This window comes from Cervus elaphus, chromosome 22 (assembly GCF_910594005.1).
Source record: "Cervus elaphus chromosome 22, mCerEla1.1, whole genome shotgun sequence".
In the NCBI taxonomy this organism is placed as follows: domain Eukaryota; kingdom Metazoa; phylum Chordata; class Mammalia; order Artiodactyla; family Cervidae; genus Cervus; species Cervus elaphus.
This window is the reverse complement of record NC_057836.1, coordinates 49,230,353-49,256,789: the sequence shown is the minus strand read 5'-3', so window position 1 is coordinate 49,256,789 and position 26,437 is coordinate 49,230,353. Positions and strand designations below refer to the sequence as shown.

Sequence of the window (26,437 nt, the reverse complement as noted above, 5' to 3'; positions counted from 1 at the left end):
CATCACAGACCTACTGAATCAGAAAGTCTGGGTGGTGACTTTGCTGGTGGTCCAGTGGCTAAGACTCCATGCTTCCAATGCAGGGGGCCCAAGTTCGATCCCTGGCTAGGGAACTAGATCCCGAACACCACAATGAAGATCAAAGATCCCAAGTGCTGCAACTAAGACCTGGATCAACCAAGTAAATAAATAGATTTTTTTTTTTTTAAAGAAACTCTAGGGTGGGGCTCAGCCATTTGCTCAAGAAGCCTCCAGGTGATGGTGAGGCTGACTAGTTTGAGGACTACTGGCCTTGGGCTTTGTTAAGTCTGCAACCAGCTGAGAGAAATGGAAAGTGGATCTGAAGGAGGAAAAACCCACTCACAGAAGCCCTGGCCTGAAGGCAGCACGTGCCACTTCCCCTTACATTCTCTCAGGGAGGACTTTGTCACATGGCCTCATGCACCTGCACACAGAAGTGGGGAATGTGGACAGCGAGGCCCCAGGCGGGAGGAGGGACAGATTTGGGGGAGACAGCTGGCATTCGCCTCCACATCTCCCACCGCCAGTTGTTCTAACCCAGACGTTGACCCACCATTCCTTCCAGCCCACTGCTGCCACCAGGTTCAGGCCTTCCCCACCCCTCATGGGCATCCACAGTGACTCTGGAGCTGGGTTCCCTCCAGGTTAGAATCTTGCTCCAGACCCTCATAGTATGGGCTTAGTTACATCGCAGTTCCAATTAAAATACACTGGGAACAAAATTATGTGTTTGTGAAGATCAAATATGATGAGACTGTCGTGTTTAGGTAGGTCCTGTCTTTTATCTGTTCATTCAGTCACATGTCTGTCCATTTATCTATTCATTTATCCAATAGATACAGTGGATATCCAATAGATATTTTTTGGGGCTCCAAAATCACTGCAGATGGTGATTGCAGCCATGAAATTAAAAGACGCTTACTCCTTGGGAGGAAAGTTATGACCAACCTAGATAGCATATTAAAAAGCAGAGACAGTACTTTGTCAACAAGGGTCTGTCTAGTCAAGGTTATGGTTTTTCCAATGGTCATGTATGGATGTGAGAGTTGGACTATAAAGAAAGCTGAGTGCTGAAGAATTGATGCTTTTGAACTGTGGTGTCAGAGAAGACTCTTGAGAGTCCCTTGGACTGCAAGGAGATCCAAACAGTCCATCCTAAAGGAGATCAGTCCTGCGTGTTATTGGAAGGACTGATGTTGAAGCTGAAACTCCAGTATTTTGGCCACCTGATATGAAGAGCTGACTCATTTGAAAAGACCCTGATGCTGGGAAAGATTGAGGGCAGGAGGAGAAGGGGACGACAGAAGATGAGATGGTTGGATGGCATCACCAACTCAGTGGACATGAGTTGGGTAAACTCCGGGAGTTGGTGATGGACAGGGAGGCCTGGCGTGCTGCGGTTCATGTGGTCACAAAGAGTCAGACACGACTGAGCGACTGAACTGAACTGAACTGATCCAATAGATATTTCTCAAGTGGCTTCTGTGAGCTAAACACTTCAGAAGTTGGTGACACAAACAGGTGAACTGTGGTGCCTGCCCCTGGGAGTTTATTGTTAGACGTCAGGGTTCTGATGGGGCGTCCCCTGGTAGCTCAGCTGGTAAAGAATTGGCCTGCAACACACGGGACCCCGATTCAATTCCTGGGTTGGGAAGCCCCCCTGGAGAAGGGATAGGCTCCCCACTCCAGTATTCTTGGGCTTCCCTGGTGGCTCAGACAGTAAAAAATCCACCCGCAGTGCTGGAGAGAGACCTGCATTGGGATCCCTGGGCTGGGAAGATGCCCCAGGGGAGGGCATGGCAACCCACTCCATTATTCTTGCCCGGAGAATCCCCATGGACAGAGGAGCCTGGCGGGCTACAGTCCATGGGGTCACAAAGAGCTGGGCAGGACTGAGGAACTAAGTACAGCACTGGGTTCTGACGAGCAAGACAGTAGTTATAACGGAACAACTGCTGAATTGGAAGCAGGTAAAGAGTTACGGATCACAAAGCAGGGCCTCCAGCCTGTATGTGAAGGGCCTGGGGAACCTAATAATGAGAGAAAAGGTATTCCAAGCAAAGGCTTGGAGGCAAGAGACAGCATGTCCTTTTCAGGGAACTTCAAGTATTAATATGCATCCCAGGAGACTTTTGTTTAATTCTTTCCCAAATGTTTCCAGAGCCAGAGCTACTCAGAGAGGAAATGAGCAGATACTTAAAGCCTATAAGGGGCCTGCCCTCTTTTCCACATTGCCGGGGACAGAAAACATGCTGGCCATCCCAGTGGCCCTTCGTCAGGGACAGTTCAGGAGACTGGGTCCTTCAGAGCAGTGATGGAAAGCAGGGTTGTCCATAACTGGCATTAGATGGAGCAGTGGTTTCACTTTGGGTCCAGAGCTTGAGACGGTCCTCGTCTTCAGTGGAAATTTAGATGTGAGCATCGCCACGTTTATTTACGTATGTGTGTGCTCAGTCATGTCCAACTCTTTGCGACCCTAGGGACTGTAGCCCACCAGGTTCCTCTGTCCACAGGATTTCCCAGGCAAGAACACTGGAGTGGGTTGCCATTTCCTTCTCCAGGGTATCTTCCCCACCCAGGGTTTGAACGTAGGTCTCTTGTGTCTCTTGCGCCTCCTCCATTGCAGGCGGATTCTTTACAGCTGAGCCACAGGGGAAGCCCTTATTTACGTAGATGCACCTCAAATCACATTTCATTTTCTACTTTGAGGATGAAGAATTTGACTCCCTCCCACCTCCCTCCCATTTTTCCCTCCACAGTAGGTTGTTGTAGTTCCTGCTTAGAAGGTTCAGAAAGAAAAGTTGTGCAGAAAAGAACAACTTTGTCCACTGAAAATAAAAAGGGATGAGAACTCGAGCACTGTTCAAGCTCTGCTGCTGCTCAGGGGTTCTTTGGAGGCTGGAATCAGGGGTCTCCTGCCTCACTCAGGAAGGGCAGTGAGAGCACCTAGAAGCCACTTACCTGAATGATCCTGCCGGTGCACACCCCTCCCCCCGCCACCACCGCCTGGCAGACAAGCACGTCAGTCAGCCAGTGATAACATCCATACTTCTAAAATCAACAGGGAAATTATGCAGATGGGAACAGCTGTGCATTATGAAGCAGAAACAATTTGAGTGGAATCTTTTGGCCAACCTAGCAACAGATCAAACAAGAAGACTCCAAGGCAGTAAGGGGAAGGAGGAGTGTGAAGGAAAGACTTCTAGGATCTCATCATCTTTCTCAGCCAGCTCGCAAGTCTGCCGCTGGCTTTCTTTGTACTAATGTGGAGGCCTCGAGGTATGGCAGGTGTGATAGTCAAAGGCACAGGAATATCATAAATGTGTTGAGAGATTTCTGTGCAATGTGTTCAGGCGTCGTAAAAGTAGCTTCTTAGAAACACAAATGTGAAACAGGTTCTCCTCAGATGACTGTAACCTTTGAAGATTTTGGCACATTCCAGCTTTGTTCTCAGATATCTCCAGGGGGCATTAAAAATGTCATCCTGTATAAAACTATCTGTAATATTTTTCTCAAGTACCACTTTTGAAATACTCCATTGCTAAATTGGACTGGACCTTGGCATGCATTGTGGCTCATGGTCTTGGAAGAACCACAGGCATAATTTCCTAACAACATGTATGGTTTTATAGATACTATAATATAAAGCACGAGTTGTCCATGGTATACACCTGGATATTAGGAAATCTATTACAGTAGGCTTAAATTTAGGAATTTGTGTATTTTTTGAACAATATTGTACATTGGAAAGCAATTATTAGAAATCTTTTAAAATGCATTTGTCATGTTTTTTTTAAACTCAGCATATGGTTTTCATGCTCAGTTAATTTTTATTTCTATCTTTAAATTATTGCTTGATTTATATACTATTACTTTCCAAAAAGTGGTTAACAATTTTAAAAAAAGCAAAACCATTTTGTTTTTAAAAGGACCCAAACCAGGAAGCAAGAAGAAGTAAAAAAATTAAACAAAACAACTCTTGGCTGAAACAGCTTATTAACATCTTAAATGAAATTTTGTGTGATTCAGTGACTCTGTTGGGCTTCCAGCACTCTGAATATCATTGCTCAGATGAGGTACATATTATCAAGTTCAGCTCCTTGAGTGTTAGAGCCAATCAGGTGTTTGCAGGTCTTCCACAAACCAGCATCTCACAGTTGATGGACACTTCCTCTTTTTTTCAGTTGTGAAAAAGAGAACAGTATTATGTCTGCTTGGTGAGCACAAAGAGAACATTAATTCATTGCACATAACCTTTGGGGGATCCTTTGATACAAGGAATACAAAGTAGTGTGAGAATGAGCTATGACTCACTAGGAAAGCCACATCCCATCTATATCTGTATGTAGTGCTCTGTCCATCCCTATACAGATTTCTAAATAAGCTTTTTAGAAAGATTTATTTATGTATGAATTTCTGGCTGTACTGGGTTTTCACTGCTGTGCCCCGGCCTTCTCTAGCTGCAGCAGGCAGGGACTGCTCCTCCTTGCAGTGCACAGGCTTCTCATTGTGGTGGCTTCTCTTGTTGCGGCTCAGTAGTTACGGCACACAGGCTTAGGTGCTCTGTGGCGTGTGGACCAGAGATGGTCCTGTGACGGACCTCCTGGGCCAGAGATGGAACCTGTGTCCCCTGCACTGGCAGGTGGGTGCTCAACCACTAGACCACCAGAGAAGCCCTAAATATGTTTTAAGATGGTATTTATTCATTGTTTTTAAAAGTCAGAGGGAAAAGGAAAGGCATATCAGGCACCTCGAATTGCACCTGATGCACGGCCAGTTTTGACTGGGTATGTCAGAGTCTATGGCAATGCCTTGAGAGACTGCGTAAAGGGTTCCATTTTAACAGATTTCCACAAGGCAGAATCAAGCCCATTTATCCTTTCTTTTCCCCCTAATGTTGGTGGCATGCCAGCTCCCTCATGACCCAGCAAGGTTCAGAAACCTTAGCTTACTTTAAGGAAAACTGGCACGTCTCCTCTTGAGGAGCATGGCAGGTGGTTCCAAACTGAGCAGCCCACTTAACATGACACTGGGCTGCAATTCTTGACTGTCTTTAAAAGCAAAATGTTAAGATCCCACTCTCTCCAGGTCAGGCCACCAAAGGATTCTAAGAGCTCGTTTATGATGTCATTTTAAGTATGCCCTCTTTCAGCAATGACAATAAAAGTTAACTATTAAACTCATGTTTTCAACTTCCCATCATGGGTTCCCTACAACACAAAACCAGCAAATTAAATCACTGAGATGCTAGGATGCCTAAAGAAGTAGAGGCAAATTCCTCATAAATAGCCCTAACTGTAGAACATCTGGCCTGCCCAGCTGCATTTTCTCTGCATCCGTTGAGGATGTAACAAAGATAACAAAAGCTCAGTTATTCTGAGGGAAGCCAAAGTGAGTGGGAGCTGGTGGTCACCACAGCCCCGCCACAGAGCTGCATGACTCACTCACAGAACTCAGAACTGTCCCTGCCAGTGAATTCCTCCTCTTCCATCCCTGTTGCTTCCTTTTCTCTAAAGCAACAGGATTAGGAAATAGAAGCTGGCATTGAAAATAGATTGTTTAATCTGCCCCTGACTTCACACCACCGAGGTCTTGGCTTCATGTTGGGATCTTTAGATTTGTTCGTTCATTCATTTGGTCATTCAGTCACAAGTAATTCCGTGTCTAATCTGTGCCATGTCCTAGGGTACAAAAGTGAAGAAAAAAAAAAAAAAAAACAGGTGCAGTTGCTGTCCTCATGATACTTATATTCTAGTGGGTAAAAGAGTCAATATGGAAGTTAAGCAGCAGGTAACTATATAATTTCAAACAGTCGTAAGTGCTATGGGGGCATCATCTTAGTTGGGTGGTCAGAGGAGGCCTCTCTGAAGATGTGACATTTGTCTGAGACCTGAAGTGTCACAAGGGGCTAGCCACATAAAGACTGGGGAGAAGAAAAGATCACTTTAGGTAGTAGAGAATAGCACGTGTATGGGTTTGAGGCAGAAAAGCGCCTGGCATAATGAGGACTGACTGATGGGTATAAATGAGGGGGAGGGTGCAGGAGAGGAAGCTGCAGAGATGCACAGGGGCCAGGTCATGAACCAACTTATCTCTCTGGGAACTGATTCATTTGCTGCCCCTGATCGGTTTTGTCAGTCTCATTTAGGCCATGGAACTATTGGTAATGTGTAATTCAAACAGATGAGCTTTTCAACTTAGAAAATATTCTCCTTAAGCACAACTACCTTTAGGATAGATGGATGATAGCCAGTGGGGGTAGAGCTAGATGTAAAATCTTTCTCTTCTCAGTTTTGAATGTTATGGGAAATGTTTGTTTAGTGTCAAATACTCTCAAGCAATCCTATCCAAATAGAACTTTCTGTGATGATGGGAACTCTTTTTTTTTTTTTAACCTGAGCTGTCCAAAACAGTAGACACCAGTTACTTGGGGCCACTGAGTAACTGAATGCAGTCAGCGCAATGAAGGAACTGAATTTTTAATTGTATTTAATTTTAGTGAATTTAAATTCATACTGGCTATTGTATAGGGCAGGCAGCTCTAGAATCTAGATGTACTTCTAGGAGCTTATTTCTCAGGAGGGTACTAAGAAAGGCTTGAAAAGTGAAAAGTGAAAGTGAAGTTGCTTAGTCGTGTCCGACTCTTTGCGACCCCATGGACTGTAGCCTGCCAGGCTCCTCCGTCCATGGGATTTTCCAGGCAAGAGTACTGGAGTGGGTCGCCATTTCCTTCTCCAGGAGATCTTCCTGACCCAGGGATTGAACCCAGGTCTCCCACATTGTAGGCAGATGCTTTACCATCTGAGCCACCAGGGAAGCCTCAAGAAAGGCTTAGGTTGGCCCAAAACCTGAGCAACATCTGTGATGGTTCATAGAATCCTTGTGGGGAAAAGGTTCATATGATTTAGTCTAAGACCTGAAGGGAGGGTTTGACCAGATAGACTAGGAAGCAGTTTAAATGTTCACAAGTCTGTACTGGAGTCACAACTTGTGATCTGTAATGGCCCCGAACATGTAAAATGCATGATAGGAGGCAGTGTTTCCTAGAGGCTTGCTGCTCAAAGTGTGCTCCATGGACCAAGAGCATTGTCATCATTTCAGTTCAGTTGCTCAGTCGTGTCCGACTCTTTGTGACCCCATGGACTGCAGCACATCAGGCTTCCCTGTCCATCACCAACTCCCGGAGCTTGCTCAAACTCATGTTCATTGAGTTAGCAATGCCATTCAACCGTCTCATCCTCTGTCATCCCCCCTTCTCCTCCTGCCTTCAATCTTTCCCCAGCATCAGGGTCTTTTCCAGTGAGTAAAAAATATTGGAGTTTCAGCTTTAGCATCAGTCCTTCCAATGAATATTCAGGACTGATTTCCTTTAGGACTGACAGGTTTGATCTCCTTGCAGTCCAAGGGATCACTTAGATGCTTGTCATCATTTAGAAGCTTGTTATACATGCAGAATCGATGGCTCAACTCCCAGTCTCCCAACCAAATCAGATTTGCATTTTAACAAGATCTCCAGTGATCCAAATGCACATGCAAGTGTGAGAAGCAATTGTTACTGTTGGGTTCAGATCCCCCTCTGCCACTCACCTGACCAAGTTTTGGGCCTCAACTTTCTCACCTGAAAAAGGCGGTAATACTGCTTTCTTCAAAAGGTTGTTGTGATGATTCAGTGAGTCAATATATAAAAAGAAACTAATGTGAGGCCTTGTCTATGTTGGATGATCATTCATTCATTCATTCATTAACAAATTCATTATTGATTTCCTATTTTCTTCTAAGCTTTCTCCCTGTCCCGAGGCACCCCCTTTTTAAAGCAACGCCTTTCAAGAAAAAAAAAAAAAAACCATATAAAAAACTCAGGGAAGAAGAATGTTATATTGAGGATGGGAATGAAGGAAAGTATTCCTCTCCAGTAGTCACAATATTATCACATGGACAACAACTATCATTACAGCATTCTCAAATCCTATAGGATCTTTAGAGGATTCTCAAAGATCAAGGATGTTCATCACTATTCTCAGACTTTTAATTAGAGGTGGTGGACCAGGGAGGGGAGAAGAAGAGAAAGATACGGAAATTAGACAAACAGGGAAGGTTCGTTATTGTTTTACCAACAAATAAAAAGCATTAGAGCTGTCTTAGAAATGAGACACAAACTGTTAACTGCGCAGATTTTCTTTTATTAGTTTCCTTAAGAAGCAGTAGCAATTCTCACTGGAGGTCCCACCGGTAGGAAAGGGAATGCAAGGGGTGTTCTTTTCTGCTCCCTAGGCAGAGAGGGTTTCTCACCCAAGCCAGTAGGTGTTAATCTGCTTAAGCCTGCCTGAGTGGATCTGTTAGCTTGCTGGCACATGGCCATTTAGGGGTTTTGTTTCCCAGACCACAGGAGCCCATTTTTCCAAGAGTTCCACTAGCTTTTTGTTTGATAACGTCTATTTCTAGCAGCATTTACTCCTTCAACAACAAATTCAATGGAACAAAAATTTACTGAACACCTACTATTTGGCAGACCCTCTGTTGGGGATACAGAGATGAATAAGGAGCAGTTGCCATGCTCCAGAAACTCACACAAAAGTAACTTCTGCATTCTCTCAGGTGATGGCTATTCTCACTGCGTCTTCCTACTGCTTGAGGGTGGGTGGGGGCAGAAAATCCTTCGGCGTCCTTGGTTGCCCCTCTTAAATAGCCACCGACCTCACTGTGCTCTCCTGAGGGCCCCGGGGCTTTAAGGGTTAATTACTTGCTTGCTGTGGCTGGTTCATTGTTTGCCCAAACTTCTCACCCCCTCCAATTCCATTTCTAATTGTGAAATTTGCTTCATATATTTTAATAATGCTTTTCTTTTCACAGAGGCAATATACATTCTTTATAGAAAAATACAGATAAACCAAAAGAAGATAGAATATTAAAATCGTTCTCAGCAATAACCTGTTTTTAATAAAAAGCGTACTTAAAATTATAAGTTATATAATTTTATATGAAGTTCAAAATATAGAGGAGAGCAGTCACCCATAATCCAATCATCTGAGACACGGGCATTTTGTTTTCATTTTTTTCCTTCCAGTCTTCTTGCAATTATTATAAATGACAGCTAGCATACAGCCTGCTAAAGTCATTATCTTTGTGGGGGGAAATATGGTATGGATGTCTAAACGAGGAAGGGGTACTTTTAGCTGTACTGGTGGATAAGGATTTTGTGATTTTGCAGAAAGACATGAGTTTAGAAGTTTACTCACTGTTAGTTAAGTCACTGTTGCTATTCAAACATTTCATCCCTAATGACAGAATCTGACCCAAGAAACTTGTCTTCTTTGGAATCTGAAATGGGAAATAAAGAAATGTTTACTTTAATAAAGTCTGACTTCCCCAGTGGTCCAGTAGTGAAGACACCATGCTCCCAATGCAGGGAACCAGATCAGGGAATTAAGATCCCACAGATGGCATGAAGAGGCCAAAAAAAAAAAAAAAAAAAAAGTCTGATAGAAGAATACCTGAGTTCATAAGAGTGCTTGAATAACATTAAAAGCCTACCACGTGCCAGGCTCTTTGACATATATTATCTCAGTTAATCCTCATTACAGTCATATAAGATAGGTGTATCTATTCCTAATTTACAGATGATGAAATAAAGGGATATAAAATTTAAGAGGCTAGCTCAAGATCTGACAACCAGTGCGTGGCAGAACTAGGACCTGGAGCAAAGAGACATTATGGTAGAATTCCACTTTTAAATGAAAACCTTTCCTTTATCTTCCCAGAAGAATTTCAAGATAAAAATGGTCTGCTGCAGAAAGTACAAGATTGGAGGACCAAACATTTCTCTTTTCAGTTCAGTTCAGTTCAGTCGCTCAGTCGTGTCTGACTCTTTGCGACCCCATGAACCACAGCACACCAGGCCTCCCTGTCCATCACCAGCTCCCGGAGTTTACCCAAACTCATGTCCATTGAGTCGGTGATGCCATCTAACCATCTCATCCTCTGTCGTCCCCTTCTCCTCCTGCCTTCAATCTTTCCCAACATCAGGCTCTTTTCAAGTGAGTCAGCTCTTCGCATCAGGTGGCCAAAATACTGGAGTTTCAGCTTTAACATCAGTCCTTCCACTGAACACCCAGGACCGATTTCCCTTAGGATGGACTGGTTGGATCTCTTTGCAGTCCAAGGGACTCTCAAGAGTCTTCTCCAACACCACAGTTCTAAAGCATCAATTCTTCTGCACTCAGCCTTCTTTATAGTCCAACTCTCACATCCATACATGACCACTGGAAAAATCATAGCCTTGACTAGACAGACCTTTGTTGGCAAAGTAATGTCTCTGCTTTTTAATATGCTATCTAGGTTGGTCATAACTTTTCTTCCAAGGAGTAAGCATCTTTTAATTTCATGGCTGCAATCACCATCTGCAGTGATTTACTTCACCTTAAAAATGACCTCTGTTTAACAAGTTCTTTAGTCTTCCATGTGCCTAAAAGGAGGTGTCTAATCCTATTCCCAGTACCTTTCAAAATCGGTTTAATCATTTCTATTGTATCAACATTCTAACACTTATCAGAAATTAAGTTGATGAATTTATTATCACTATTAGTGATTTCTTAAATTACCCTTTTTTATTCTCACCATCTCATAAAGTTCCTAAGCCTCTTGAAGGTTTTAAATTTTGTCAGGTTCTTTCCCCAATCCCTAGCACTTTCAAGGTATCCAATTAAAAAGCAAATTAATGGAGTTAATAGTATGTATGGACTAGGTCAACATTAAGGTCACTGTCTAATAATCTTCAAAAAGACTTGGGTAGGTGGAGCCCAATAATCTCCTTACGTTTGTTTAAAGCAATTTGTTGGATCCTTAACACCTGTTGAGTTTAGTGTTGAGAAGTTATTCAGAGAGCCCATTGGAGCTACATCGCCCAAGCTTTTTTTGTCCTCTCTCTGCTCTTCAATCTTTTTTTCTTCTTGTTTTCCCTTTTTCTTTTTAAAAAATTTGTTTATTTTAATTGAAGGCTAATTACTTTACAGTATTGTAGTGGTTTTTGCCATACAGTGACATGAATCAGCCATGGGTGTACATGTGTCCCCCATCCTGAACCCCCCTCCCACCTCCCTCCCTATCTCATCCCTCAGGGCTGTCCCAGTATACTGGCTTTGAGTGCCCTGTTTCGTGTATCAAATTTGGACTGGTGATCTATTTCACATATGGTAATATACATGTTTCAGTGCTATTCTCTCAAATCATCCCACCCTCACCTTCTCTCACAGAGTCCAAAAGTCTGTTCTTTATATCTGCGTCTCTTTTGCTATCTCGCATAGAGGGTCATCGTTACCATCTTTCTAAATTCCATATATATGCATTAATATACTGTATTGGTGTTTTTCTTTCTGACTTACTTTACTCTGTATAATAGGCTCCAGTTTCATCCACCTCATTAGAACTGATTCAAATGCATTCTTTTTAATAGCTGAGTAACAGTCCATTGTGTGTATGTACCACAACTTTCTTATCCATTCGTCTGCCGGTGGACATCTAGGTTGCTCCCACATCCTAGCTATTGTAAACAGTGCTGTGATAAACACTGGAGTACATGTGTCTCTTTCAATTCTGGTTTCCTCAGTTTGTATGCCCAGCAGCTGGATTGCTGGGTCATATGGCAGTTCTATTTCCAGTTTTTTAAGGAATCTCCACACTGTTCTCCATAGTGGCTGTACTAGTTTGCATTCCCACCAACAGTGTAAGAGGGTTCCCTTTTCTCTGCACCCTATCCAGCATTTATTGTTTGTAGACTTATTGATAGCAGCCATTCTGATTGGCATGAGATGGTACCTCATTGTGGTTTTGATTTGCATTTCTCTGATAATGAGTGATGCTGAGCATCTTTTCACGTGTTTGTTAGCCATCTGTAATTTCTTCTTTGGAGAGATGTCTGTTTAGTTCTTTGGCCCATTTTTTAAATTTTTCTGGTATTTAGCTGCATGAGCTGCTTGTATATTTTTTAGATCAATTCTTTGTCAGTTGTTTTGTTTGCTATTATTTTCTCCCATTCTGAAGGCTGTCTTTTCACCTTATAATCTCCTTTATTGTACAAAAGCTTTTAAGCTTAATTAGGTCCCATTTGTTTATTTTTGCTTTTATTTCCATTACTCTGGGAGGTGCGTCATACAGGATCCTGCTGTGATTTATGTCAGAGAGTGTTTTGCCTATGTTTTCCTCTAGGAGTTTTATAGTTTCTGTCTTACATTTAGATCTTTAATCCATTTTGAGTTTATTTTTGTATATGGTGTTAGAAAGTGTTCTAGTTTCATTCTTTTACAGATGGTTGACCAGTTTTCCCAGCACCACTTGTTAAAGAGATTGTCTTTTCTCCATTGTATATTCTTGCCTCCTTTGTCAAAGGTAAGGTGTCCATAGGTTCGTGGATTTATCTCTGGGCTTTCTGTTTTGTTCCATTGATCTATATTTCTGTCTTTGTGCCAGTACCATACTGTCTTGATGACTGTAGCTTTGTAATATAGTCTGAAGTCAGGCAGGTTGATTCCTCCAGTTCCATTCTTCTTTCTCAAGATTCCTTTGGCTATTCAAGGTCTTTTGTATTTCCATACAAATTGTGAAATTATTTGTTCTGGTTCTGTGAAAAATACCATCAGTAGCTTGATAGGGATTGCATTCAATCTGTAGATTGCTTTGGGTAGTATACTCATTTTCACTATATTGATTCTTCCAATCCATGAATATGGTATATTTCTCCATCTATTTGTGTCATCTTTGATTTCTTTCATCATTGTTTTATAGTTTTTGATATATAGGTCTTTTGTTTCTTTATGTAGATTTATTCCTAAGTATTTTATTCTTTTTGTTGCAATGGTGAATGGTATTGTTTCCTTAATTTCTGTTTCTTTCTTCTCATTGTTAGTGTATAGGAATGCAAGGGATTTTGGTGTATTAATTTTATATCCTGCAACTTTACTATATTCATTGACTAGCTTTGGTAATTTTCTGGTGGTGTCTTTAGGGTTTTCTATGTAGAGGACCATGTCATCTGCAAACAGGGAGAGTTTTACTTCTTCTTTTCCAATCTGGATTCCTTTTATTTCTTTTTATTCTCTGATAGCTATAGCTAAAACTTCCAAAACTATGTTGAATAGGAGTGGTGAGAGTGGGCACCCTTGTCTTGTTCCTGATTTTAGGGGAAATGCTTTTAATTTTTCACCATTGAGGGTAATGTTTGCTGTGGGTTTATCATATATGGCTTTTATTATGTTGAGGTACATTCCTTCTATGCCTGCTTTCTGGAAGATTTTTATCATAAGTGGATGTTAAATTTTGTCAAAGTCTTTCTCTGCATCTATTGAGATAATCATATGGTTTTTATCTTTCAATTTGTTAATGTGGAAGAAATAGAAAATCTTAACAGACCCATCACAAGTATGGAAATCTAAACTGTAATAAAAAATCTTCCAACAAACAAAAGCCCAGGACCAGATGGCTTCACAGGTTTCACAATTTTTCTACCAAAATTTAGAGAAGAGCTAACACCTATTGTACTCAAAGTCTTCCAGAAAATTGCAGAGGAAGGTAAACTGCCAAACTCATTCCATGAGGCCACCATCACCCTAATACCAAAATCAGACAAAGATGACACACAAAAAGAAAACTACAGGCCAATATCACTGATGAACATAGATGCAAAAATTTTCAACAAAATTCTAGCAAACAGAATCCAACAACATATTAAAAAGGTCATATATCATGACCAAGTGGGCTTTATCCCAGGGATGCAAGGATTCTCCTTTTTCTTCTTTTAAAATTTTCATTGAAAACCCTTTGGCCACCAGTCTCTGTACTAAGCACTGAGGACCCAGTGGTGGGCAATATAGGCAAGGCTCCTACCCTCATGTAGCTGACAGCCTGGTGGGGAGGGGATCAGACACTAATTCAATCACACTCATGAATGGCTGTAAGGTTACAAATAGTGGTAGGCATAATCATGCTGTATGGGACCTGACTTAATGGGATCTGGGTTTAGGAGACAGCTTCTTCATATTAAAATATGAAGAATGAGTGGGTACTTAGGGAAGACTGAGGGTTTCAGGCAGTGGAAATGGCTGTGCAAAGGCCTTGTGGTGCTGGGAATTGTGGTACTCTGGAAAAATGAAAGAAAGCTATGGTGGCTGGATCAGAGGTACAAAAGCAGTGAATGAGGGATGCTTCTGGTGAGGTCAGCAAGAACCATGACACAGGATGTGTAAAGATTCTGGCTTTCAGCTAGAGAGCAGTGGGAAACCACTAGCATGCTAGGGAAGAACTGGGGGAGTGAGAACTGCTGGTGATGATGCATCTTCGCTTATCTCTGCAGGAGCGATGCAGTCGTACACGTGGTCTCTAACGTACACAGTGACAACAGCGGCAGGGTCCCCAGCTGAAAACTCTCAACAGCTGCCCTGTATGCGGAGCACGCACGTGCCTTCCTCTTCGGTCACACACAGGATACCAGTTTATCCCCACAGAGAGGAGCACGGGTAGGCGGCTTTCCTGGGATGTCGTCTTACTTTTGCTCTGAAAGGGCAGGGTTTACTCAGCAGTGGTTTCCGCAGAGGACAAGAAGGACTTGCCCTTTGTTGTGGTCTGCCCACACCTCGTACGACTATCTCATGCAGTCCCCTCAACAACCAGATGAGGTGGGCAGGTAACCCACTTGACAGATGAAGAAACTAAGTTCACTTCTTCAGGCCACATGGCTGCTAAGGGTGGGGCTGATTGAGATTCTGTCTGCCTCCTTTAGGAAGGAAAATGGAAAAGTCCTTTTCACCAGCTCCCCTGGGTGGCTACTTAAAAGGCATATAACATACAGCTTCATGGTGGGTCCAAGTCTCCATCAGTGGGGTCTTCCCCATCCAAGGCTGGGGGTCCCCGGAGGGCAGGGCTTACTCACGGGGTTCAACTCCAAGTGGGTCCCAAAGGTGATTTGGACCCTGAATAAATAAATCATTTGTTTTGCCCATGTTTTCCCCCAAATCTGTAGTGGTGTTACTGGGATGAATAAGTTACAAATCCCCTTAAAAGGGTAACCTGAATTGTAGCAGCTTTTTGCCATTTTGCATTGTCTTTATGAAAAGACCTTCCTCCTCCAGAGTCTACTGTGCACTGATCTGAGAAACACTGATGATGTTATAAAGGGCCCTCCTTCTCAAGAAGGTGAGACCCGGCTCTGAGGGCACCGTGAGCCTCACAAACCAGGTTCCAACAGACCAGCTGTGGGGGACACAGGAGGGGAGGGAGGAGGACCACTCAGGTCCCTTCCACGCAGTAACTGAGACCTGACTGTGGGCATACTTGGAGTTAATTCCAAAGGCTCAGGAGTCCCTGCAGTCAGTGGGACAGCCATTATTTTCTCAGGGGACCCCTGAGAGTATTTCCCCCACACATGCAAAGTCGGCTTAGCATTGTTTCAGAGAGCTTTCAATTCTGCAGAAATGACAGAATATAGGCACTCACGTGGTCATACACCAGCATCTTTGATGTAAAGATGTTATCAAGAATAGTGGTAACAGTATACTATGTTTCCAAAACAGTATCCTATGTTTATAAAGTGTCTGCACATATATGACTCTCAGAGAAGCCAGGTGCAGCATTTTTTACAGATGTGAGAAACAAGGATGCAAGTAGCCCAGGGCCCCACAGCTAGGAGCTGGTGGAGCCAGGCTTAGAACTGGAGGCTGACGCCTGGCTGGCCATGGTGTTTTCCCCAGGAGAGAGCACAGAGAAACACACTGCATCCTTCCCCAAGATGGAGAAGCAGAGGCCTGAGCAAAACAAAAACATAAGTCCCGAAGTAATTTCTTTTTTCCCTGTTTGACTTCAGGCTATAATGTGGGGCTTTTTGCCACAACAGGAGACGAGGTCTCCATCACTAATGATGTTTTGCTCAGGGCTGGTTTTCATTCCCTGCACACTCACTGGGCGGTGAGGGAGGTATGCTGAGGCAACAAGGAAGAGCCACCTGGGGATTTGACACTATCACAACAAAACCAGAGTGGAGACGGTAGGAAACAAAAAGAAAAACAAAAATGAGAAACAAAAAGAAAGAGAAAGAAGAAGGAGGAAAAGGAGTAGATGAGGTTGTTTTTTTAAAGGTGTCAAACTGCTCTGTTCTCCCTGCCATTACTCACAATATTCCACGCGCCTCCTGCGTTTTAGATACACGGGCAGCTATAACTATGGGAGCTATGGCAACCAGCATCCTGCCCCGATGCAGAGCCAGTACCCAGCGCTCCCACACGACACGGCCATCTCAGGACCGCTGCACTACCCCCCGTACCACAGGAGCTCCGCGCAGGTGAGTCGGGGGTCCTGCCTTCCTTGCCCAGGCCTTGGTGAGCTTGGCGCCAGGTCTAGTCAACACAGTTAACAAGCACCTTCTGCATACTGTGCGTGCAACCTCCGTGCCTCCAAGGGAAGGCTGGTCTTTTCCTCAGTGCCACTTCGTCCCTCCCGTGGCTGCCTGCAGTGGGTGCTCAGTCAGCGTAACCCCGACTTGCTTTCACGGACGTGGGTACCGACCGTGTGCCTCTAGTTCTGTCCTCCCTGTGACCTCTCTCCTGGGAGCCAGTCAGCAACGAGGTCTGTTACCCTTTCTTCGGGCGGCCACCTTCAGGCTGGATCTTTTGTCTCCTCTCCCATTGCCCCTTCCTGGTGCAGTCAGACCTTCATCAAGGGCTGTCAGGACAGTCATCTCGCATCATCCTAACTGGTCTCTCAGTTTCACGTCTGTTCCTGTTCAGTCCAGCAGCCCAACCACAGACTCTTAGTAGAAGAGTCTTCCTGAAATGGACCCCTAACACATCATTCTCAGGCCTTTGGCTCTTCACTGTCTCACAAGCCACACTGATCCTCTGTGGCCTTGGTGAATGGGGACAGTGGCTGCCACTGTTACACCAGTGTTAGGCACTCTACATGCCTCAGACGCTTTGCTATCTACTGGCCCCAAACACAAGTGGTCACCAATTCCATCCAGTTCTGCATCCTTGGTGTCTCTGGACCCTCACCATCCTTGCCTCAGATCAGGTCTTTATCCAACTTAGATGATGACCAAAGCCTTCCCGTCTGTCTGTCTCTGTGTCGGTAACTTGTCCCATCCTTGGTCCATCCTCAGTACTGCAGCTGTGAGAATCTTTTGGGTAAAACAAAACAAAACAAAAACCTGGCCACAACACTCCTCTTTTGCGTATCGTCGCTTTGAGGGTCAAGTTCAATTCCTTAGCACGTCTCTCAAGACTCAGGACCACCTGGGCTCTGCCTGCATTTCTGGCCTACCAGCCACACCCCACCTTTGTCCCTCCATGCCAGCTCACGTGCAGCTCCCTCGGGTCTCTTCCTCAACTTCTTCTGCTTGTTGCTCAAGACAAGCATCCCATTTGCTGACACTGCCCTTGTCCTTCCTCCAGAACCATGTTAGGTGACATTCCTCTGTACTCAAATGGTGTGTTGGGCCTTCCTCTATTGGTACACTTCTCATCAGTGACTTTCCTGATACCCGCAAGAGATCCCAAAACTTCTTGAAGGCAGAAATTAAGTCTAGGATCCTCGGGTCACTGCACTCATCAAAAAGAAAAGCTAACTGTTACTGAATGCTGTCCTGTGCCAAGCACCTTCCACATCCCCATGGTAACCCTTGCAGCAAGGAAGTGAGGGTAACTTGGTCGAGGACTTAACCCTGGGCAGCGTGACCCCAGCCATACAGGCTCCTAAGCCCTCGCCTCTGTCACCATTCAGAGAGAGCACGTGCTGCTTAATTTAACAGAGGAGTGAACAGGAGGTGGGTCAGCAGAGACAACTGTGGTGTGAGGCAAGCAGGGTGGGAGCCGAGTTAGGTCTGGGAGACATGATGAGAGTTCAGCCTAGGAAAGAGCTTCTGCAGCACTGCTGAGACCAGGAAGTAGAGAGGGGACCGGCAGAGCAGAGAGGCTGCCAAGGAAGCACGTGTAGGAGTCTTAGAACAGAGGTGGCAGGACGTGAGCTGAAGTGGAGGCTGCAGTGACATCAGCTGTCAGCACAGACTTGCCTCTGAGGGACGGCACCAAGCAGAGTGTATCCACAATACACGGGCACTTGGGGCAAATAGGTGTCTGGTTTGATTTCTATCCGCAATCCCAGGGGAGCCCTGGGATAATCCCCAGACAAGCCAAGAAGTTGATTCCTCTAAACCATCACCTGGGGCATTATTATAGGTCTCCATCTGCGTCACACAGAGACACCCGCTCCCTAGGTCCTGCTTCTCTTGGGACCAGGGTCTGTGCTCCCCATGGTGATCCCCTAAATGACAAAAAGCTGCCGCCATAGACTGGGTCACACTTTCACAGTATAAGCAACCCATCCATCCATCCATTCATTCATTCCCCCATGACCACTGAGTCCCTACTATGTGGCAAGCACTGCCCTAGCCTGTGAGAATATAGGGAGAAGGAGATGGAGGCAAGCCTGCTTTGAGAAAGCTTCCACTCCAGTAGGAGACCCTGGTGAGACCAAGCTGAGATCCCAAGCCACAACTGCTGGCATTATCTTCCCCCTTTCTTCACCCCCTCATCTCTCCTCATGAAACTTCTGGAGCTGGTTTTTCTGGGTATTGAATTTTTAAAGCCTTTTGTCATAAAAAGAAGCCACGGGCTCCTAAATGCCCATGCAGCCGCCAGTGGTCCAAGACAGGCCGCAGCATCCACTCTGGAAACCACAATGGTCCCCAGCTGGAGCACCATCATCTAATCACTCATCCTAATTGGAGAGCTGAGGACTAAACAAACGCCATGAAGGAGCTGCTGAACCCAGGCTGGGTGTGGGAGGCCACAGGGTCCTGCAGCCCCTTCACCACCATGTTCTGTGACTCTTAGGTCCTTTCACAACCTCTGACCCCCACCACATACTCACATCCTACATTTTAAGGTTAATGCCTCCGTCTCCATTTGTAAAGTGGGGTGGAGAGACGTTTAGTTACACCACATCTCTGCCCAGGTTGATGGACGAGGCCGGGGTTTCTCCCGGGGAAGGTACTATCTAGTACTATCTAAATCCTTGCTTTTATTTTTCATTCACTTTGATGCACTGTTGAGGCACCTGGAAATACATAGGCTCACTCAAATCTCAGAGCAACCTCCCAAAGAAGGCATTTTTCCCACTTTTTAAAGATGAGGAAAACCTGAGAAGGTAATTTGCCCCAGGTCATGCATCCAGTAAGTGACCAAGCAGATTCAAAGGCAAATTCTCCAAATCTCAACCCCAAGCCCGTGGCACTGAACACTACAGGGTGTGTGTTTTGGAGGGCAGGAGGTAAATCCAAGAGGTTACTGCAGCTATTCTCAATAAGTTTCAGGTTCCCAAAGAGAAAAAACACACACGAAGATACTGTATTTCTTTCCTTTCCTGGTACTGTGATTTAAGGTTGAGCACACAGGGGAAAATCTACTGTTGGGCTAATTAGTTTTAGCTTCCCAGAGCAGAGGTCAAGCCATTCCAATCCTGAATACCAAATATCACACTTCATCATGGCAGACTCAGCGGGGAAAAAATTAGTCTGAAGAAAAATCATAATGATAAAATATGGTTAAAGAATGCAATTGGTCATTAACACAAGACACTACTTTCTGCAAATAAATGCCTACCAGGTTAGTCTTAAAGAACTAATACAACATTTTTGTGAAGTCCAGTAATTGCAGACATCCCAGCATTTATGTACTCAAAATAATGTGAAGTCATTTGTTTTTTGAACTATGGTACCATGTGCCCTTGTTTCTACTATTCATTTGTACAAGACATGCTTTCTTCATGGGTACTACAAAGGTAAACCTCCACTCCTGCTTGAATGCTCATCATTTCTCAATTAGCAAGTCCAGATGGATGAGGCTGCGCAGGGAAAGGTTTGAATTATTCCAGAAAAATACCCTTCTTGCTGCTATGCTGCACTTGTCCCAGATCAAAGTAAGTGAACATGGAACAGTATCAGCTGCCCCTTCCCAGGCTCCCCATCCTCATGCCCAACCAGAAAGAAAACAAACATGGAAAACAAGCCTGTCAGCAGCAGCCACGAATGTGAACTGGGCTCTTGAGCTCAAAAGCCATTAGACCAACCATAAGCAAACTGGCTAGAAAGACACTTAGAGTGAACCAGAAACTGTTGCTCGTTTCTCAGCTGTGTGGCCGAGACCCAGCCTCACCAGCTGGGCACACAGCTCTCACAGCGTCTCCCGTGGGCCACGTCCGGCGGGTCCTTGACCTCAGAGGCACAGTGATTGCTCCACTTTGGGGTAGCATCCTGGGCCAAAGGTGAGTAAAAATAGAAAAATAGATTTTCTCTGGCTGTAGAGCCAGGCTTCTTGAGTTCACATCTCAGCTTGGCCTCTAATTAACTCAGTGCCTCAATCTCCTCATCTGAAAAATGGGGATAATTCTAGTACTTATTTCATAGGGTTGTTGTGAGGGTTGACTGATTTAATAAAAGTTAGGACAGGGGCTGGCTCAGAGTTAACACTATCTGTGCATATTATTATAATTATTCTTTGTAACACCACAGTTACAAAGACCTCAGTATACAATGGTCAGTGAATGAAGGGATGAATGGATCCTTACTCTGGCAGTAAGTTGTGTGTGCCCTCAAGAAGATCATTTATCCCTCTCTTGACCTCAGTTCCCTCATGTGTAAAATGAGAGGTGGGATCAGATGGTCAATCACTTAAGGCTCTTCCTATCATTAGTGGACCACGATCCTATGACTCGAGGAAGAAGAATATTCATAATTGCAATTATGTTTTGAAAACTTACTGTGTGGAAGCTCTGGGGCTTCTCAGGTGGCACTAGTGGTGAAGAACCCACCTGCCAATGCAGGAGACTTGAGATATGGGCTAGATCCCTGGGTTGGGAAGATCCCCTGGAGGAGGGCATGGCAACCCACTCCAGCTTCTTGCCTGGAGAATCCCACGGACAGAGGAGTCTAGCGGGCTACAGTCCATGGAGTTGCAAAGAGTCGGACACGACTGAAGTGACTTAGTATGCTCGGACACACTGTGTGGAAGCCCTAAGTATTTCACATGTACTAACTCAGTTAATCTCAACCCAAAAAGCTCAGCAGATGTGGACCATCTGGCACAGATTTGGGGGAGCTGTGTCCTGGGTGGGGGATGCCTGTTGGCAGGACTTTGGGCAGTGAGAGCCGCCTTTCATGGGAAAACAGGGGGCCACCTTTCACCCGTTCTCCAGTAGAGCCCTGTTTGGTGAAGGTCAGGGATAAAGGGCTCATTCTTCTCTCTCCACGTGCAGGAAAGTCAGCGCTTGGTGTGAAAAGTCACTTCTCAAAATAGTACTTCCTAATATGGTTCCAAAGAGGTTCGGGGTCAGTCTCAGCAGAGGCGGACTCACACCCTGGTCCCTTGAGGGAACCTTTGCCCACTTGTGCACACACACACCCACACATGCCCACAGGCACCCCTCACACACCTCCCACAGGGTGGGGACCGGGGACTCACCTCCATTTTCCCATCAGTAGCAACAGTCCTTGATCTGACCTAGAAAAGGGTAACTTCCAATTAGGGCCTTCAACAAAAAGCACTTTTATCCTGGACAGAGCTCTGGGGGACCCCAGGGTTTGTGCCCAACATCTGGAGGAGCCCCGTGAACCCGGATGTGAAGTGTGAGAGGTGAGGCGGGTGCTTCAGTCCCGCCGGACTGAAGAGCAACTTCACTGGTAGCTTTAACGGCAGGGCCGGGCAGCGGGCACTCCAGCCTCTCAGCTTTCAATGGTCTCTTCACCAAGGGGAAGACGAGGCACTGACTCATTTGCAATTAGCTGACCTAACGGGACAGAATTTTCCAGGCCGGATCCTGTGGTAACAGAATTTTATTGTCACACTGGAGATATTTTGAGCCCGTCTCATTTCCAGGCAATTACTCTTTTGAGCCTGTGACACAACCCCTGGGCACAGCTGCATTGAGGGGCCTTGATTTGGCACAAAAGCCACACTCTCTTGGGTTCTGTGGGGAGGAGGCTGCGAGTCCACGTGGTGATACAGTCCCTGTGCAGGCCAGGCAAGCGAGGCACCTCTCAGGAGCATCAGGCTGAGGCCTGGTTGGAGTTGCCAGACCCTGTGGTCTGCAGGGGGAGGAAGGTACTTAACGGCAGAGGGACAGATTCAAGTTTAATGCGCTGTGTTCCAAGGGAGAGTCTTCCTGTCTGAATTCTCTGGACTTCAGTTGTGTGGTGGCTCCTGCCTTGTTTGGGCCAAACTGACATGGGGGTAAAGTGCTCGCCCAGGCCCGGGCTCCCCCGCCAGCTCATCCACTAGCTCACCATGGGCCCCGCACCTCATCCTGGTTGGATCCTAGCTGTCTCATCAGTGCAACGTGGGGTCGGAGTACATGATCCCTGAGGTTATTTCTAGTGGTAACCACCTAGGGTTCATTCACTGAATAGTTATGTGGCACCTGCTAGGTACCAGGCATCATTCTAGATGTTAGGAACACAGTGGGGAAGACAACACCGTCCCACCAGGAGCTTAGGAACATAAGCCAGTGGGAAGAGATAGCTGACAAGCAGGATGCTAAGATCCTGCCCTGAAAGGTGAGGGTGGGGCACTTAGCTTGGAGAGACAGGATGTCCAGAAAAGTCTCTTTGAGGCAGTGACATTTGAGCTGAGACCTGAAGAATGATGAAAGGGCAAGCAGAGAAGGGGCTTGGGGGGAGGGGTGGGAGAGACGTGCTCCAGGCGGAGGGAGCAGGTGGAACAAAATACTCTGAAATGGGAACCAGCCTGGTATGCCTGAGGGCCAGAGAGGAGGTCTCTGTGCCAGGGAGGGGACATGTATCCGAGGAGTTTACTAGAGAGGCTATTGGGAGGGGGGAGCAAACTTTTGGGAAAAATTAAAGACCATTTTGTAATAATATACTTTAATATTACCTGTTTAATACCTGGGGGCTCATTATCTTGGTCAGGACCCAGTCTTATCATGGTCTCTTTGGGGTTCAGAGGGACTGCCCGCCCCCAAAGCTGCTTTGGGGAGTATGAAAGCCTCCGGAGGCTCCCCATGGTCTCCTTGGCAACAGCCCTGGGTGCCTCCTCTCCCCCGAGCTCCAGATACCTACCACCTCTGCCCTTCTCACTCTTTTCCTACCTGTTCTTCTGACTGTGTAAGGCAAGCTGTCTGTCCTGTGGAGGACCAAGCCCTCACTACCGGACCTTGGAGCCCTCCTTAGGCTTGACCGGTGAATAGCTGGTTCTTTTCGCCTGCTTTGGGCCTAACAGCCTTCCCCCACTGCCCCTCAGGCTCCCACTCAAAAGGCAGAGAACAGTTCACTTGGCCCCCTCGACGACAGGGAGCAGCCATCGCTGTCATAACCCCTTCTCCTGGCTTGTCTAGGCTTCAGTCTGTCTGTCTCCCTCACAAGAGGCAGCCTCCCACCTAATCCCTCGGGGCTCCACTCTCCAACTGTCAGGGAAGACAGATGGGAGAACAGAAGACTTTGCACATTCGCAGGCAGACTCTCTCCCTACTCGCTGCCCTTGCCATCCTGGCTGACTGGCTCCTGTTCATGTTGGCGTGGCCCTTAGCACAGCAAGGAAATCTTTGTGTTGACCAGCCTGCAAACGGAGAGCTCTAGCAAAGGGAGCCCAGAACTCCTCCCCTTCCTCCCCTCTGATCTACTAAAAGCAGCTCGTTTGCATAGCTGTCTTGGAAACTGAAGAGAATGTAAACGAAGCAGCACTTTGGGGCACTCCTCTTATTTCTGATTCTTTCTAGAACTGTTTCCCCTCTTCTGGTAGCTATTCACACCTTTTTTCCTGAACTGCACAAAAGCACCTTCCTCCCCTCCCAGAGGCTTATCTTAACCCCTTCCACATTCATACCAAGGCCAATAACTCACCATCCTATCTTCTAGGACTTCAGTGAATATGAACCCCAAAGAGATGTTCTCTAAATGATAGGCACTAATGATAACCTTCGACGCTGTTGACTTGCTTCCTCTTCAAAAACCTGCTTTTACGCTGCAGTTCATAATTGGATTCAATTGCAAAATGCTATTTTTAATGAGGTCGTTGTGTTTTTCTTGGCAGTATTGTTCTCTTGGGTTGATGGAGTGGGACCTATCACAGCTCCATAAATGATAAAATGATACAGCTCAAACCCATCCATCCATCCATCCATGTCTATTTGGACATTCTGTGATTCAGGTACACATGCACTCACTCTCTTTCTCTCTCTCTCCTGTATTCCCAGTGGGGTTATTCCTTCTTTGGGGTTTGACTTCCCCAAACATTGCAGATGAAGAGCACAAAGTCTGTATGATTGGTTGAATGAATATCAGCCCAGCTCTGGCTATGAAATGTTTTGCCCTTCTCCTGCTGGATGCTTCCTAGACCAAGAGTCAGTCTTGCAGAATCTCATTGATGACTTCCCACCAACTTTCATTAACAGAGTCTTAAGAATTTAACGTAAACTGTGAACATGACTGATACTGTGTATGTGCAACTTCAAGCTAATTTTAACTTTGTGGAATTTCTTTCCCCTCAACAAGTACCCTTTTAATAGCCCCAGTTCCCGGATGGAACCTTGTCTGATGAGCAGTACTCCCAGACTGCATCCTACCCCAGTCACCCCCCGATGGCCAGAGGTGCCCACAGCCAACACGTGCTACACAAGCCCGTCCGTGCATTCCACGAGGTATGGAAACTCTAGTGACATGTACACACCCCTGACCACGCGCAGGAATTCTGAGTACGAGCACATGCAACACTTTCCTGGCTTTGCTTACATCAACGGAGAGGCCTCCACAGGATGGGCTAAGTGACTGCTTTCATAGGAATTCATATTTAATATTAATAATAATTAATAATAATAATAATAAACCCATCACCCACCCACCCCCAGAAGACTTTATCTCTCTACATCGTAACTCCTGGACTATTCCTAGGCATCCACTTTCCTAATGAACATGAGGCTGGGTTTCAGTGCGGGATGAATAAACTTTAGTTCTGAAACGGGGCTCACTAAGAGTCAGCGAGATTGGGCTCCCGTAGCCAAGCCAGACTTGACTATTTGTACAGAGCACTATCTCGGGCAGGCCGACCCGTGACATTTCCCTCTGTTCCATGACTTCACAACCACTCCTAGTAAACCACTTAGTTTCCTGTTGACAAAAACTCTTTAGTCTTGAAGGATGGATACTAGAGACAGAATCTTGGCACTCTTGGATGGGCACATAATTGACCAAGAGCATTCACCTTTGCATCCGGCTGTCATCTTACTGTACAACGCACAGCCTTCAGAAGTGTCTTAAACATCCCAACTTGCTGGTGGTGTCAGCACTGCTTCCTGGAACACCAGGGCTAAATGGAGGTGTCCAGAAACCCTAGAGTCCCTGTTACACTCACGCTGTCACCGTCCCTGCCTGGTCTTGGAACGTAAGCACTGTTGAGAGGGAAGGAAGAGGCCTGTTCCGTACGCCTTAAGTAGACTGAGGTTTGTAGGGGACCGGTTCTTCTACATACAAGTATTTGTCTTAAGTTTGCACAATGGCTAGTGTCAGCAAAAGGCAGAAGAGGGTTTTCTAAAGTTCTGTCAGAATGCGGACTTATGGCATTGAGTATCACACTCAGCTCTGCTGTATTAACTTTGTGAACCTGAACGGACCAAACTTGTAACTTACCAAGCACCAAGTGTGAAGACGACTTTCACGGTTCCTTCCTAAGACTATAATAATTTCCGACACTTTGATAGAAAAAATTCAAAGCTGTGCCTTTGAGCCTATACTATACTGTGTATGTGTGGAAATAAAAAAAAAATGTATTGTACTTTTGGAAAATTTTTTCATAGGCATTTTTCTGTCAGATTTGTAGCAATTTGTGAGGTTTGTTAGAGATTAACATAGGTTTTCTTTCTGTATTATAAAAAACACCAAGAAATTATGGTGGACCTATTACCCTATGGGTAAGAAATAAATGGAAATATGACATCGGATGTTTTAGCAATTGTTCTGTAAATAAAATCTTTGATCACACCACTTAGTGTGATAATCATGTCTACAGCTAAAATGGAAATAGTTTTATCTGTACAGTTGTGCAAGATATGAATGGTTTCACACTCAAATAAAAAGTATTGGAATGACCTTTCTTTTTGTTCATTTAGCATTTGATATGACCTCTGTGTGTGTGTGCGCATATGTGTTTTTTTTGTGTGTGTAATATATATGACATTCTAAATACCTAGGGTGTAAGAAGGCAAAACAAAAATAAATGGTCTTCTATGGTTGTGCTTATCCAGTTCCTTGTGATCTTGTCATTATTAAAATGTGGATAGGCCACACACACAGTCCTTAAAAAATGACTTAGCACCTACAACCTGATTGTAAGAACCAGTCCTACATACAAGGATTGACCTGAAGTTTTCATGATGG

At 45.1% G+C, this 26,437-nt stretch overlaps 1 protein-coding gene across 2 annotated transcripts in view; it reads left to right on the top strand.

Moving 5' to 3' along the window:
* RFX4 (regulatory factor X4) overlaps window positions 1-26,151 on the top strand; it is a 174,583-nt gene extending 148,432 nt beyond the window's left edge. For both annotated transcript variants that reach the window (XM_043882365.1, XM_043882364.1), the window contains exons 16-18: window positions 14,363-14,525; window positions 16,204-16,342; window positions 24,560-26,151. In XM_043882365.1, coding sequence (XP_043738300.1) covers window positions 14,363-14,525; window positions 16,204-16,342; window positions 24,560-24,832 — 575 coding nt within the window. In that variant the 3' untranslated portion in view covers window positions 24,833-26,151. The remainder of the gene's footprint in view (window positions 1-14,362; window positions 14,526-16,203; window positions 16,343-24,559) is intronic.
* The last annotated feature ends 286 nt before the right edge of the window (window positions 26,152-26,437 follow it).